This window comes from Nyctereutes procyonoides, unplaced genomic scaffold (genome assembly GCF_905146905.1).
Source record: "Nyctereutes procyonoides isolate TBG_1078 unplaced genomic scaffold, NYPRO_anot_genome, whole genome shotgun sequence".
NCBI lineage: Eukaryota > Metazoa > Chordata > Mammalia > Carnivora > Canidae > Nyctereutes > Nyctereutes procyonoides.
Window position 1 is genome coordinate 1,653,665 of NW_026575142.1, and position 16,955 is coordinate 1,670,619.

Here is a 16,955-nt window from a genome sequence, read left to right on the forward strand (position 1 = left end):
GTGTCACCACTTCCTTTCTACGGGATTTTCCTTTACTTTTTTTTTCCCTTACATTATAAATGACAAGAAGTTAGGCCTCACACTGAACAGCTTTTAATGTATCGCTCTTAGAAGAAACTTTATAAAATCACATCCGACAACTGCTTGTTGTCAGAAAGAAAGAATAACAAAGCATTCTATCAATGAGATTGTCACAATCTAAAATACAGATATGTGTCACGATTTAACTGATGAATGAACATCAGGGAATTTCACATTACACAATTCTCCAGAAACATGACTTCCTGTAATAAGAGCCAGACCCAAGAGGCATTTTCCTAGTGGATTGGCCAATCTTTAAGTAAACATAGGTGGAGTCAATAGTTTGCAATTATTTCAAGAGGTTTCTTTTGTTGTTCTGATTTTGTTTTATTTTTGAACCACTCTGTGTTTCTAGTATTAATTTACTTACCAAATCAGAATGTTTTGCTTATTTTCCATATTTTATCTTTACTCTCAGTATACTTGTAGAACAATCTAAAAATTCGGCTCTTTTAGAGATGCCTGGTTGGTTTAGTCAGGAGACTGAGGAGACCATACAATTCTCCATCTCACAGTGGTGAGTTCAAGTCCCATATTGGGTGGAGAGATTACTTTAAAAAAAAATAAAACACACGAAAATAGTTTTTTAAAAAACTTTTAAAATTTGACTCTTTTATAGCCAAAAGATTAGGCATTATTTTAATGTCAACACAGCTGTAATGATAAAAAAAAAAGAAAAAAAAAAAAAGAGGATTCTGACCTGGGCTTGGTAGTACTGATATTATTTTCTCTTCCTCCAAGCACTTTCCAATCAAAAACAGTTGAAACAAATTGATTAATAACCAGTTTGTGAGAGTAAAGACAGCAGAATGATTGCCGGTTAGGTTATGTGGCTGCTGGTAAGACAAAGTCACAGCACCACCAGCTTAAATCATGAGGCTACTTACCTCATTATATTGTCTTATTATACAGAGCACAGAGGTGATATGCTTCAAGACTGGTTAGCAAATCTGTCATTTCATTTCCATCATTTATAGGAGGTAGAGGTTTTTTTTTTTTTTTTTTTTTTTTTTTAAAGATTTTATTTATTTGAGAAAGAGAGAGAGAAAAAGGGCACACGCCGGGGCTGGGGATGGACAGTGAGCAGGGAGCCTGATGTGGGGCTCCATCCCAGGACCCCGGGATCGTGACCTGAGCTGAAGGCAGACGCTCAACCCCTGAGCTCCCCAGGAGCCCCTAGCAAGTAGGTGTTATCCCGGAGAATCTCACTCTCACAGATGGTTGCTTCAGCCCCAGGCATTGCATAAAGACAAGTGAGCAGAGTTGTCATGTGGCCTTGCCCATGTGGCTCCATTTAGAGCAAGGACCTTTTTCAAAAATACCCCATTCTCAGCCCTGGAAAATAGCACACTATGCTCATATTATTGGCCACAGATTTATCATAGAGAAACAATTAAACCATTCACTGTGAGAGAAGTGAAATCCCCGATTAATGTGGATCAATGAAGATTTTATTATTTATAAATTTGCTTCTGGAGCAGACATAGGCTATCTATCTTTCTCTGAGAACTGGATTTATGAACATATTCAGCTCACTAATATCAACAAAAAGTGGTAAAGAATGGTGGTTCAATAAACAAGATAACTGAAACAACAGTTTAATAAGTTAAAAAATACAGCTGAAATAAAAAATAAAATGAATAGAGGGGGACCTGGGTGGCTCAGTTGGTTGAGCATCCCACTCTTCAACTCAGGTCATGATTCCGGGGGTCGTGAGATCCAGCCCCGAGTAGGGCTCTGTCTGCTACTCCCTCTCCCACTGACCCTCCCCCTGCTCATGAGAGTTCTCTCTCTCTCTCTCTCTCTCTCTCTCTAAAATAAATAAATCTTATTAAAAAGTTCAAAATTCAAAATAACTGCACTGGTCTAATGTATATTCCCTTATAAAAACATATTTTTCTGCATGGACATCAATTTTCCTTAGATTATCTTGAAAAAGGCATATATTTTTGTATTCAGGTTTTAAAATTCATATTTCCATGATTATTCCCCACTTTATCTTTTACTCATTAACAATTTAACTTTGTGTAATATTACATCCGGTGGATGGATGTACTGCCCCAATAGTTGTCATAAGGTTGCATATCTATATTAAAAGCAAAACATTTTTATGATAAAATAAACATGGGTTTGCATTTAGCCATTTTCATATATTTAAATTTACAAGTGTGTGATATTGCTAGCTTAAGATATCATCTATAATTTTGAACAAAGAATGTATACATGCAGGAAAAATTGTTTGATTATTAAATAATAAGTTACTTATATATTTCCTCTTGCTCTTGCCAACACTCCTCATAGTCTTGCCCTCTTTGTCTTTTATGTCTGTCCAATTGTTAAAATCCAACTCTGGATCCTTCAGAAGTTCAATTTTTATATCTGGAGAGAAGGAGCACTGATTTTTGAAGGCACAAATTATTATGAATTTATAATTTTGAATCCCAGGAGCCCATAAATTAATAACAATATTTTTAGTATCTCCCTTCATTTCATCCAGAGAAAATATCAAACCCTCACATTTTTAAAAGTCCACTACTTCTCAAAATTTTGAACAATCTCAACCTCTTATTCACATAGAGAATTGAATCACAGCAGGAAAATCTACTTTCTATTTTTCTCTTCAACACCTCCCTCGCAAAACACACATGTACATGGCCATACCTGAAAATGTATCGTATTTCCCCACTGCCTAAAGTAAGAAAATCTCGTTTTATGAAATATATTCTTTTCTTCAGGGCAAAGTTAGACCCTCTTCACCTGTTGCCTGGGATCCTCTATTCATTTTAGAGGATCATCTATTCATTTTAATTTTTTTAAAAAAAATCTATTTATTTATTTATTTATTTTAGAAAGACAGAGAATGCGGGCAGTAGAGGGAGAGGGAGAGAGAGAATCCCAAGCAGACCCCCCGAGGAGCAGGGAGCCTGACTAGAGGCTTAACCCCAGGGCTGTGAGATCAGGGCCTGAGCTGAAATCAAGAGTCGGGTGCTCAACCCACTGAGCCACCCAACCACCCCTCTATTCATTTTATTTTTTGTTTGTTTCAGCTTTTGTCTCCCTCTCTTTAATGGCAGTAACATATAAAACTATTCCCTCCACAAAAATTTCCCTTAAAATGCTCTCTTATATTTCAGGATACACCTATACAATGATAGCCTCATTTGCTGTTGTCACAGCCTCTGTTCCACTTCCTTCGGTAGCAATCCCGCTGCTGCCCACACCACTGGACCAAATCCTTTGTAATTTTGCAAGGATGTGGACAATGTCACTAAACCCCATGCCCCCCCCCTTTTTTTTAAGCTCCTGTTTTACTTTGAACGCTCTGTGCTTTAGACGTTGTCAACTTGCAACAATTTCTCAAAGTGCCCACTTCCCTTATCGCTCGTGCTACTGCAGTTTTAAGTTTCCTCCTGCTTCCCTGGGCTATTTCTTAGTTGTCTTCTCAGATCTCTTTTCCTCATCCTCATTCTTGGGACTTTAGTTCTGGGGTGTTCCTTTCTAATCTTCATACTCACCTTGCACAGTCACAGATTACATAACCTTAAGTTTGTAAAAACACTTAAAAGAATGCCTGTTCCCTAGCAAACGCTATGCAAGTACTTGTCAAATCAATTTCATCCACTTTACATATGTAATTATCATTTCTAGTTGGATTCTCATATTTCTAATTCTAGTAGAGATGTCTGCTCTGAGCTCCACATCTACATGTTGGGCTCCTTATGTCATGGCTCCAGTGAAAGTCTTACAAATACTTCAAACCACCTCACGTTGAATTCATCACCCTCCTAAGCTAACATGCTCCTTGCCTTAGGCTTCTCAACTCATTGCCTGAAACTCTCTGTTGATCCCTTTGTTAAATCGGGAACTGTAGCTGTCCTTGATTCTTCTTTCTTTCTCACCTTCCATGTCATTTAAATTATCAAATTATCTTGAATTTTCTTTTTAATTTCCTCACAAATCAGGACACTTCTCCCCACCTCCCCTTCTAATAGTATTATATATCATACACACCTCTCTTTTTAAATTTTTATTTATTTATTTGAGAGAGAGAGAGAGACCAGAGAGGTAGGGGAACAGAGGGAGAGGGACAAGTAGATTCCTCCTTGAGCAACAGAGCCCAGCATGGGATCATGACTTGAGCCAAAACCAAGAAACAAATGCTCAACTGACTGAGCCATCCATGTGCTCCTTCAACTTTGTTCTTTAATCAAATTTTTTTTTTAATGTTTGTAGATATGGCTTCTATTTCCACTAAAATTTGGAGAAAAAAGGTACCTTTTTTAGATGTTCCTTTGTGTAGACTTGTTCTAGTCTATTCATTCAGTCTTTGCTGAGTGAACTTCTGTGTCTTTTTCTCAAGTGTAAGCAACAACCCTTCCCCCCCCCCCCCCAGGTTTTTTAAGGCTTTGACCTATGCCCCTCTCGAATGTGATTAGCTAAGGCTTGGATCAAAAAACAACTTCCCATATATTTGGATAGAGTGATGTAGAAATATTTATACAATAATAAATATAACCGCTAATGAAATATAGACTTTAAACCAGGAACAGAAGGCATTTAGGCAACTCACTAAATCAAAAATTATAATAATTATAATAATTACCACAGTAAAAACTTATTTGGGTTAATGAATTGTACTTGTAGGATTAACAAACCAGAGAAATCGACTTTTATCCTGTAGTTCCTTTGGTGATACAGTCTATTTATAGTCTTGAATTCACAATAAGGTAATATTTCAAAGACAAATAAATACAGACAGATGTTAAGTAATTAAAATATATTGAATTATATTTTCCTGAAGTGGATTTAGTCTCTATACCATAAGTCTTGCTTATTTTAAGGAAGCTGTGGGGAAGTCCAGGATCTAGTCTTGCCTCTGTTGCTTACTAGACATCTTAGCCATATGATGTTGGAAAATAGATCAGTATCTCTAACATAAATTCAATATACCTATTGGCTGTACGGCATTATTGTCAAGATACAGTAATCTAATAGATAAGAAACCATTTTGGGGCCCCTGGGTGGCTCAATCAGTTAAGCAAGTGCCTTCACCTCAGGTCATCAGGGCCTGGGATTGGAGCCCCGCATTAGCCTCCCTGCTCAGTGGGGAGTCTGCTTCTCCCTCTCCCTCCGTGCATGCTCTCTCTCTTCCACTCTCTCTCACACAAATACACTTTAAAAAATCCTAAAAAGAAGAAACCAAAAAATGTTAAAACATTTACAAAAAGTGACATTTTATAGTGATGTATCTCTGTACTTTTAATATCGTTTCTTAAAATAAATGTGGTATGTATTCCATATAGTCAGAACCTCGTGACATTTTATCTTAATTTCAATCTTATTTCATAGATAAATAATCCTGATGCCAAAATAATGCTTATAATGATGACTCAGTGTCCCAAGAATGTGGGCTTTAAGGGGAAGGTAAAAAAGAGATAAAGAAGGCTCTGTACGGACTTGTTAGAATTTGGTATGTGGCAAAAGTGCCTGAGACCTCTCTTGGGAAACTGCTCACACATTTGCATTCTCACAATGTATTTATTCAAAAAATACTCTTTTCCTGAAGAAAGTCCGGCTCTCAAACTTCTCACCGAGATTATGCAAGTTCAGAAATTCTACAATCAGTAGCAAGAGTTGGAAACTGATTAAAGATAGTTTTTAAGAAAAATCCATTTCCGGTCTCTAGTCATTATGAGTATTTGGAAATTTTCCATTGAAAATACTACTTATAAAAAAATGAACTTCAAAACATAAAGAGAAAAAAAGAACACTATTAGAATCCCTGGAGGGTTTTTATCTTTCCCCTCTCCTACTATAAGTTTTATTCTAATTTTTTCCTTCTTCATTCATTATCCTTGGTGTTACTGTGCAACAAACTCAGCCAAGATGAGAAGTAGCCAAGGAAGCACATAGGTTAAAGATAAAAACAGACTCCAGGTTTAGTGGGCAGATGCGTAGCTCCCCCAGGGATCAGCCAAATTGAGTGGATGGCAGTAATAAACACCAAGAGGATAACAACATTAGCCACTGCTGAGCAGAAAATTGGAATTATTCTTCAAGCTATTTTTTCCCCTCTTTTCTGGTTGTTGGGCTTTGTCTCTCCTGTCTTTCATTGGTGCACCACAAAGAAACAGCCAAAATGAAATTTCTTTCTTTTAGACATGGCAAAGTATGCATTGATCTCAGAAATTAATAGTAAGACTTTAAAAAACAAAAAGTCCAACAATCTGTGAAAAAGAAAATTTTAACTAGGAAGCTTAAATTACAGAAGCACAATGCTGACGATATATAAGTAAACACAATATGTAATTTTTCCAGATTTAAAGATGATAAAATAATAGATGTTATTAATGATAGATCAGTGACCGTCTGAGCCGTTTTATGCCTTCCCCAAAATGATGTACTAGAAATCTAATGCTGTAATTCCAGCCTACTGTTGGTGTCTTCCACTCTCCGTGGGCTTTTTGCCCTTTGAATCTGATCATAAGTTCCCGTCCACATCGATATCTACCGCTACTCCCTTGAGTGCTCTTCCAGTCACCAAAGCCAAATTGCCAACATACTTCTAGCTCCAACTGACTGTGATCCTTAAAAAACTATTCCCTTTATCTTAAGATCTTTACTATTCACCTTATAACTTGTAGCCCGGCAATTCTCTTTAAAGCCCTTATCACCAAATACAGCACAATCTGGAGTACTGGGGGTTAAGATTTCAACATAGGAATTTATAGGGGGACACAACTGAGCCCATAACACAGTCTCACTCCAGACTGCTTCTGTTAACCACTAAACAAACCTAAAAAAGAGAAAAGAAGGAAGGGAATGGGGACAGTGTGGGGAGGGGACAAGGAAGAAAGGAAGGAAGGAAAAACAAGAGAAAGAAAACAAAGGAGGAAAGGAAAAAGGAGAGATAATTACTTAGGATTACAGCAATGGAACATTACTTGGATGCATTTGGTGGTTCTTGGTTTCCATAAGGAACAAAGCTATTTCTACTGTGGTGATATACTTGCCAAGCAAACCAGAGTAACCTTGTAGGCAGCTAGAGGCTAGGGACTTTGTAGTCATTGCTGAAGACCGATTGGCCAGTTCTTGGGAAGGCAGCCTCATATGGTGATATGACCACGGGCTCTGGAGTTACAGAGATGCGAGTGCAACCTTAGCTCTGGCTCATTCTATTTGGAAAAGTTATATTCTTTCTCTGAGCCTCAATTTTCTTTTTTTTTTTTTTTAAGATTTTATTTATTTATTCATGAGAGACACACAGAGAGAGACAGAGAGAGAGGCAGAGACACAGGCAGAGGGAGAAGCAGGCTCCATGCAGGGAGCCCGATGCGGGACTCCATCCCAGGACTCCAGGATCACGCCCTGGGCTGAAGGCAGACGCTCAACCACCGAGCCACCCAGGTGTCCCTCAGTTTTCTTAATATGGGTATAATATTTCATATAGGATAAGATTTTTAAGAGGATTATTGTTGATGTGAAGTACATAGATAAGCTTATATGCTTAATAAGTAAAAAAAAAAAAATCTCAAGGTTCTTCCCTTTTCCTTTCCATTTTTGGCTCCTCTCTTCCTAGATTCATACATACCACTTCCCTTCCTTTCACATACTCTCTCAAGAATATCAATATCATAAATAAATAGTGAAATAACAGATAATACATTTCTCTTTCACCTAATTACCTCTTTTCTAAGTATACCTTTTGGCAACTGCCATCTCAATGCATTGGATTTTAGCAATCGCTCTTGCTCCTCTTTTGATTTGGAAAATACCACTTAAGCAAAATTTAATAAACATAAAGTCTACTCTATTTACCTTTTCTTTTAAAAGTTTCCCTTTAAACAAAATTTTTAATTGAACTATTTCATACTTCCAGAAAGATGAAATAAGCAACATAAAAAAAAAAAACACAGCTTGAAAAAGAAATATGGATGGATGACCATGTGATGGACTCCATCACAACTATTCCTAATCTCTTTATTTTTTGACGATATTGGAAGAAATAAATAAAACTGCATGGCTGTATCCAAAGATTCATACCGTAACCTAATTTTAGCTCACAAAGTATATCCTAATTAATTCATTTATTCATCAAGTACTACTTAGTCATCATTTTGGGTACTGAACATAGAATCGTGAATGTTATATAAAGTGTCTATGTTAAGAATGGAAAATGCTTTAGTGATGGAGACAGTGAACATGTACACAAATAAATATGTAAGTGGTGATAAGTGCTATTCCGAAAACAAAGCAAAACATTACTAGTAGGAATGGGATATGGTGCAGCTGCTCTGAAAAACAATCTTGCAGCTCCTTAAAAGATTAAGTGGAATTGCCATGTGATCCAATAATTCCACTCTTAGTTATATGCCCAAGAGAAATGAAAACATATGGCTGTTCAAAAACTTGTGCACAAATGTTCATAACATGATTCATAATACCCCAAAAGTGGAAGAAGCACAAATGCTCATTAACTGATAAGTGGATGAATCATGTAGCTCTACACAATGGAATATTTTCAGCAAGAAAAATAAATGACATCTTGATATATGCTATAGCACGGATGAACCTTGAAAACATTATGCCAAATGAAAGAAGCCAGATACAAAAGGCCATATAGTGGATTATTTCATATGAAATGTCTAGAATTACATGATATTTAGAGACAGAAATTAGATTAATGGTCACCTAGGGGTGTAGAATGGAGAAATTGGGAAGCAAGGAGGTAATGGCTAAAGGGTAAGGAGTTTCCTTATAGGATAATGAAAATATTCTAAAACTGACTGGGGCAATGTTTATACAACTCTGAAGATATATGAGTAGCTACTGAACTACAGAATTGTTTTGAAAAATCAAATTTACTTAAAGTAAAAATTTGTGCTCATCAAGACACTTAGATGAAAATGAAAAAATAAGCCATAAACCGAGATAAAATAATGTATATGTTTGGCAAAGAATTTATATCCATTAATCGACAAAGAATTTCTATAATTCAGTAATAAAGAGGCAGAGAAACTTAAAATAAATACCGGTTTACTGAGATAGAGAATGATGAGGAGCTGGTGGTGGTTACTTTTTAAATATGGTGCTCCAAGGAAATCTTTTGGAGGAGAGGATATCTGCAAAGGGTCCTAACTAATAGAAGGACACTGCTGTTCCAGTATTTTATAGAAGAGTATTCCCATGACAAGTAGTAAGTTCAAAGTTCTAAACCTTTTGTTCAATAATTAGTAGTTTCATTGAAACCAAGGGATTAGTAGGCAGTATCCACAAAGCCAAGTAATTACAAGAAAGATGGAGAGGAAATAAAGGGAAGAGGCAGCAGGAAATGACTTCTGGGCACCCCTTCCCTTGGCGAAATGGCCCTGCTTCATGATGCTGATGATACAACAAAACATTTCCCAGCTCCTACCTCACATCTGTAACTGCTTTTCTACGGGTCCGCTTAGAAAACACAACCTCAAATACAATCTGTCCAGATTAAATTCATCACTAATATGCACCCCAATCAATAAAACAGTAACATTAATTTCCCTATTTGTACGGCTAGCACAATAATTCTCTCAGGATATACTTGAATTCTCTGTCCTTCATATCTTGTATTTAATCAATTACTCAATTTTATCAATACTTAATTCAAAAAGTGTCTCAGACCTGCTGTCTCTCTGTAGTTCCATGGATAGTCCCTGTTCATAATTTCAATCTGATCCTCTGCATCATTTGAGCGGTCAATCCCACTTAAATTTTGCCCTCCCAACATCTTTCCATACATGCTGGATTTTATTGAAGCACAGATCACATCATACTTTCTAATATTTTTCTGGTTCGGAAAATCTACTGACTTCTCTCCTTAAAATGTCACATTATTTGTCAAGATATTTTCCAAAAATGTTTTGTGGGCAAATAGCCCTTTGTCATATAAGTTTGGAAATACATTTACTATATTCTCCCATAGAAGATACAGTTGCATGTTACCATAATAAAGATGCTATAAAAGTCCTACAGTTGAGAAACCTATATGTTTTTAAATCAGATATACATATATATTAACGTATCAACACTTTTTTAATAAAGATTTTATTTACTTATTTATGAGAACACTTTTTTAATGTAACAGCTAATAACATCTTGCTGAACTTGTATTCTGAGAACACATCTTGACCTAAAAGGATAAAATTGACACTGCAGATTAGCATTAAAGTGAATAGAAAATGTAAGTTATACAACAGAATCATAAATTATTCTGTGGAATGTATAAAATCTGTTAATTAAGATGAATACATTTTTAGAACTGGGATGGAACTTAAGGACAATGTAGCCAAAGTCATGAGTTTTATAAATCAGGTTTAGAAATTTAAATTTATTTCCAAAGATTACTTAACAGGCTGCTGGCAGAGCTAAGTTTTCGGGTTTTTAGTTTGTTGTCCCAAAATGTAAATACTATTCTTATCCAAGGTAAATAATTGAACATGTATTTATTGTCCACTACTATGTGCCTGGCGTATACAAAGACATCCTGAGAATTTAGGCATTTAACATCGCATTTTTACTTAACTCACTTGGTTATGCATACTTTCCTAAGGGCCAAGGGTTTCTCTCGATTTTTTAATCTCTCTTAGTGTCTAACGTATTATTATACACAACTAGTCACCAACACGACACATATTTATAATATTTTCTTGCTTAAATAACTTCTGATATTGAATTCAAATTTAAAGGGGATTAGCAAGAGGGAGAGTCCTCCTCCTGGCTCGTGTCCTCACATAGTGGAAGGGATGAGGGATCTTTGTGGGGTACCTTTTATAAGAACAGGAATCTTCCCCACTAAGACCTAATCATCTCTGAAAGGCCCTACCTCCTAACACCAGCATAGTTGGGAGTTGGGATTCCATATAAGAATTTGGGGAACACAAAATAATTCAGGTGATAGCATAATCCCACCAGCAATGGTGAAGGCTCAAATCATCAACACTTTAGAAGGTCAATTTTTATTAATTTCCGTTGTACTATCTCACAGTAGTGTTAATCTTAGTTTTCATGACGACTGATTATGTTGAGTATCTTTTAATATGCTTATTTGCCATTGGCCTATCATCTTCTGAGAAGTGCCCGGCCAATCTTTACCCCATTTTAATTGGATGTTTATTTGTAATTCCTTATAGATTTTTTAATGCATAATCTCCAGATACATGATTTCAAACACTTTCTTACAACTTGCCTTTTCGGTGTCTTAGTGGTGCTCATCTTGATGAGCAGAAGTTTTTGATTTTAATGAAATCCAATTAGCGGTATTTTACTTTATAATTGGTGCTGTCTGTATCCTGATTCAGAAATCTTCACCAACCTCATCACGAACATATTCCCCTATGTTTCTTTTATGAAGTTTAATGTTTTATCTTTCCCATTCCGATCTTTGAACTCCTTTGCTTCCGTTTTTCTGTATGATACCAGGTAGGGGAGTAGCTATTTTTAATGGCACCAGCTATTCGGGAAAGTAGAGGGCAGAAAGGCACGGTGGTCTGCTGTCTTGTTTGCCACTTTGCAACGTAACTTAGTGATGTACTTGGAAATTTTAAAAAGGAAATTAAATACAACGATCTGTAATGAGGTCAGCTCGCTCTAATTGATCTCTACAAATTATAGTTTTATCAGTGTCAGAAGAAGCTGTACTGGTTTTTCCAGTGGTGTGCCCAAGTCAATCTTTTGCCCTGGGAGGCTGAGCTACTCAGTGCTCTTGGTCACTCTTCAGAGGCAACATTGTGGAGAAGAAAGAGCACTGAACTGGCACTCGGCTAATTGAATTCAACTTCTGGATCAGCCCGGAGTCAGCTCCGGCTTGCTATGGTGCACGCTCTCAGGGTTATCTGTCCGCCACCCTTCCCTTCTCCTGGAAGCAGCAGTCCACTCCTCCTGGGGCTGCCCTTGTCCGTTCCATCCTAAAACTGCATACTTGGGCTGGGATTTGCAATGTTACCCCATCCTACTCTGCAACCCCAGAGCAAGTCCTTTTCGGCTCCTCCAGATCTATGCTAGTCTCCTGACAGCTTTTCACCTTAGACACACCTGGCCAGAGGTGAGGGGGCACTTCCTCCAAACTGAAACCATCAGTGCTGTACTCAAGCTGTTTGACACACGTCCGTCAAAAGAAGCAGTCACACTCTTTGAATGGAAGACTTTCAAGGTTTAAGACCCTGGAAATATCGGGGCTGTGCACCCCTCTACCTAGGGCACGCTGGGCTATGCTGAACCAGACTAAGGCTCATCTAAGGAATGCAAGTGCTCCGAGAGACTCCTGGTGGCATTCGGCTCCCTGGCCCTCGGCTCCAACCCCAAACCTTCCTTTCTACTCCTAGATGGTCCCACCTTCTCTAGAATGAATGAGCTGGTGGCCTTTTGACCCAACCTGTTGGAGCTGGCTTCTGATCCTTGCAACTGAGGAAAGTCTAAAATGTCTACAATTAGGCAACATTCAAGGCTGATAGTTTTAAAGAAAGTCACTTGGGCTTAGAACCCAAAGCTCATCAAGGTCTTCAGGCACGCAACTGTGGCCTGCTCCCCAAGCCAAGGGATAGAAAAACGTGCTATATTTTACACTCAAAATCGAATAGGGTTGTATAGCTCTGGAAATAGAAGAGTTCTTGAAAAAATGCATTTTCAAAAATAAGATAAAAGCTAGAAGTTTAGCTGATAGACTCTCCAAAATTATATATATATATATATATGTGTGTGTGTGTGTGTGTGTGTGTGTGTCTATATGCACACATAGACACACATGTATATCCGTGGATTCAAATAGGTTATGACATGGAAGGTACATAACGTGGCTACTGACTGAAAATCAAATATATATTAATATGTACAAAGTGGGTGAAAGGATAGGTTGTACATTCACTAGTGATTTTCATGAAGCTTAAACCGAAATGGCATCACCTTATTATTCATTATAAAGCTACAGACACCTTCACGGTGTACATTGCAGCTATTGAAGCGTGAGAGCAGGGTTCTTATCTCCCGGAGCTGAAGAATGAATCTCGGGGACACAGGACAGTGAGCAAAGGGATGGACGTTGATTGAGCGAGGACACAGACAGGGCTCTGGGAGTGAGAGGGCTCCCGACCCGGTGGCCACTGGAGGTTTTATTGAACACTTGACTAGGGAGCCTTGGCCTTGATGTTGCTGTGCCACCTTCCTTGGAGCAAGGCCTATTGGTAACACCTTCGTGACTGACTTCTTTGCGGCCTGGTCATCTTCTGTGATTGCACCACAGCCATGAAAGAAAAAGACTCCCTAACGTCTGGGACCAGGTGGTGGTCTGCTCCCTTATCTCTGGTTTCCTTCCATCTCAGCATTTTGGGGACCGCTGTGTGAGGCGGCTCCCGTGGCCCCTGCCCGTGTGTCCCTACCTAAGCCTGCCTGTCCCTTAATCACTGCCATTCGCTCGAAGAGTAAACAGAGACTCCTGAGAGCTTACTGATAAAATTTCTCTTTCCTTCCTGACTCTGATAACATCAGTGGCTGAACCTCTGCATACATCCCTTGGTTTTCGTTTCCTACGCTATGTGAACACATTTCCTTCCACCCCTGAATCCAAAGTAGAAAGAGCCTTAACAAAATTTCAATGTGGTTTTCCATTATTTTTCAATGTGGATCTCTAAATCATTTTGAAGGAGGAAGTCTCACTTTCCTGATGAAATCTGTTTCCCTTAGAGTGCAAATGTGTTGGTTTATCACTTAAAGTCGCTTTTCTATGAAACTCTTTTGAATCAGTTAACTGCCTAAATCGAGGGTGCAAGACTGGGGTAAAGGACTTGCTAGAATGCTAAACGTTTCTGTTTTCAGCAGCTCTGTCTGCCATCTCATGGAAAATCTGGCTGGGAACTTGGTTGTAAAAGCATAAATATATTTCAAAGGGAACAAAGACAAAAATTTGGAAAATGTCTTTTCTTTTTGAAGAGAAAGACTGAAGTCAAGGGAAAGAGAAATCAGGAATTCAAAGTTGTACTAATGAAATAACAGAAAAATGCCAGAAATATTAAAAGATAATTAATTCTGACTGAGAAAGAAGAAGAGCTGTGAGAAAGATACGGCAAATAGAAGTGCAAATGGATCTTAGTCCATATTTAGCCACGTTGATCGGTATTAACGGATGTCTCTCAATTATTGCCATTTTAATTTTATTTTCAAGGGTGAAATATGAGTTGCAAACTTGAAATTAGACATGTTAAACATATGCACTGAACATAGGCATGTCTACAATATTAAATGCTACATATACATGTTTTACTTATGACTCATGGAATTTGTGGACAGAGGTGTATGAGAATATGCATTAAGTATCATAAAAATTTACATCTGGAGGTGTGCATAAGGCTCCTGGTGGTCTACAGATAACTCGACATTAACTCTTCATTAAATATATCTGGGTTCTGTATTTCAGAGATGATTTATACAATGAAGAAAGAACAGATTTTTTGGGTGTCTGCATATCTGCTGCTTAATTGTGCCTCTGCCCCTCTTAATGCCGTCCTTGATGAAAGTGAAGAATATCCCGGCATTACAGGTAAAGCGTTAGAAACATTCATCTTCTTCAGCTATTGAAAGCTCTCAATTTTAATCCAAAAATTTAATATATTTTTCTCCATTGTGTGGAAAAATAGTCACTTAATATATTTTTCTCCATTGTGTGGGAAAAATAGTCACTTATGGAAGTGACATTTTTCTTGGGAAATGTCTTAGATGCAATTTGTCAAAAAAAAAAAAAAAAAAAAAAAAAAAAAAAAAAAACAACAACTGGGCAACCAGGGTGGCTCAGAGGTTTAGTGCTGTCTTTGACCCAGGGCGTGATCCTGAGGTCCCAGGATCGAGTCCCCTGTTGGGCTCCCTGCGTGGAGCCTGCTTCTCCCTCTGCTTGTGTCTCTGCCTCTCTCTCTGTGCCTCTCATGAAAAAATAAATAAAATCTTTAAAAAATAAATAAATATAAATAAATAAAGTTGATCGCATTCAAATATGTTAATTGGCAGAAAATATTAGGTACATCATTTAAAAGAAAAATAACAAAAAAATTATAGACATCAATCAATAGTTATTTACTCATTTTGGTAAACTGTTTACATATGTATTTTAGAGATTGGCTTTATGGGTACTATATAGTTGGTGTGAAAATTATTTTAAAAAATTAAACACCCAAATTTTACATTTTCGATTGCACACAACCTCACAGGAAGCTGAAAACAGTCAAGTGCACAGGGGCATACAACTCAACGTTACTTAAAGATTTGACCAGTATTAACTAGATAACTTGCTAATTAACCAGTTCATGAAAATTGTGTTTGGTGCTGAAAATACCCATGTCTTTTGTAGATGAAGGTCTATGTGTCGTAATAAATCTCTGTTTTATGTTGCTCCACCTTATCAGATTTGGGGTCTGAAAATTTACCATTCTATCATTTTTGTCGGTTCTATTATTTCAATTGAAAAAAAGGTCAATTCAGTTATCAAGGAAATCAAAACTGTGATCTGGTATTTTGTAAACTAAACTTAGGTTTTTTTTTATGTTTAAAAGTTGCATGAGTGAGATAAAACTCACATGTTCATAAATAATTACTGTCAAATGAGTGTGAAACAACTTCATAATAACTTGTGTGTAGAAGGATATGTTTTTAATCCTAAGATTTCAGGGCTTACTTATTGTTTTATGACCCATATAGAAAATATAAAATAACATTCCAATTATTTTATTATAAAGAGTTTTAACATTACTGAAATGTGGCTAATACGGGACATTAATTTGATACGGATCATTAAGATAACAATAGCTGGAGGGTAGGAAAGATTTGATAAAATAATCTAATCCACCTTTTATGATGGGTGTATCTTCTCTTTCAAAATATTCAGAAAAGTTTTGAAACTATAGGACAATCAAAAATGATCCTTCTAGATGATTATATATTCACAAACTTGTTCTTTAATTTAATGCTTTTAAAAAATTTTATGTAATTTTAAATGATGACATCCATTCATATTTTTCAAAGTATATTATTTTATAGTGCATTAAATAAAACCCTCTTTGGGAAGATAACCTAGATTTAACTCAGTTTTAATTTGGTAGAATACTGCTGCCCTCTAAAGGGCAAACTGGCTTAGGTCATTTTAAGGTTTCAATGTCTCTCGGAAGTGATCATAGTAAATACTGAAAGTCTTAGAAAATATATCATAGACAATAATCAAGGAGTATTAATGGCATTATTGGTCTTATTATTTTGGTATTAGCAACTACAATTTTCAGGGTCTGTCTTACTGATAGATTCTATAAGCAAATGCAACTTCTTTAAAATTAGGCCTCTCAATATTATTAGACTCTATAAAATTTTAAAAATTTAGTTTTCTCAAGTGTCTTCCCAAGATATGAAATTCCTCTGTGACTAAAATAAGTGACTGGATACTGAGGGAAAAAAAATTCTAACTCAAGATCAAAAGAATTGCCTCATTCTTTTAAAATGTGGACAGCACTGTTTTTGTTTTAAAGATTTTATTTATTTATTCATGAGAGAGAGGGGCAAAGACACAGGCAGAGGGAGAAGCAGGCGCCGTGCAGGGGGCCCGATGTGGAACTCGATCCCAGGACCCCAGGGTCACGCTCTTGGCCGAAGGCAGACAGTCAACCACTGAGCCCCGCAGGTGTCCCGTGGACAGCATTAAATTTTCCCGCTATTGTTAAAAAAACCAACCCTGGTAAGTAGAAGAATGGACCATGATGTGTATGTATTTGTAATACCAAACACTAACATTTTCATGATTAGGGAATGGTTTAATATAGTGTGATATATGCATATATATATGATTATGGATATACTGTTGCTTTTAAAAAGTT

At 36.9% G+C, this 16,955-nt stretch overlaps 1 protein-coding gene across 3 annotated transcripts in view; it reads left to right on the plus strand.

The window, feature by feature from the left end:
• The window catches only part of TFPI (tissue factor pathway inhibitor), a 78,510-nt gene that overhangs the window by 34,348 nt on the left and 27,207 nt on the right, over nt 1-16,955 (plus strand). For all 3 annotated transcript variants that reach the window (XM_055308547.1, XM_055308548.1, XM_055308546.1), the window contains exon 2: nt 14,522-14,644. In XM_055308547.1, coding sequence (XP_055164522.1) covers nt 14,524-14,644 — 121 coding nt within the window. In that variant the 5' untranslated portion in view covers nt 14,522-14,523. The remainder of the gene's footprint in view (nt 1-14,521; nt 14,645-16,955) is intronic.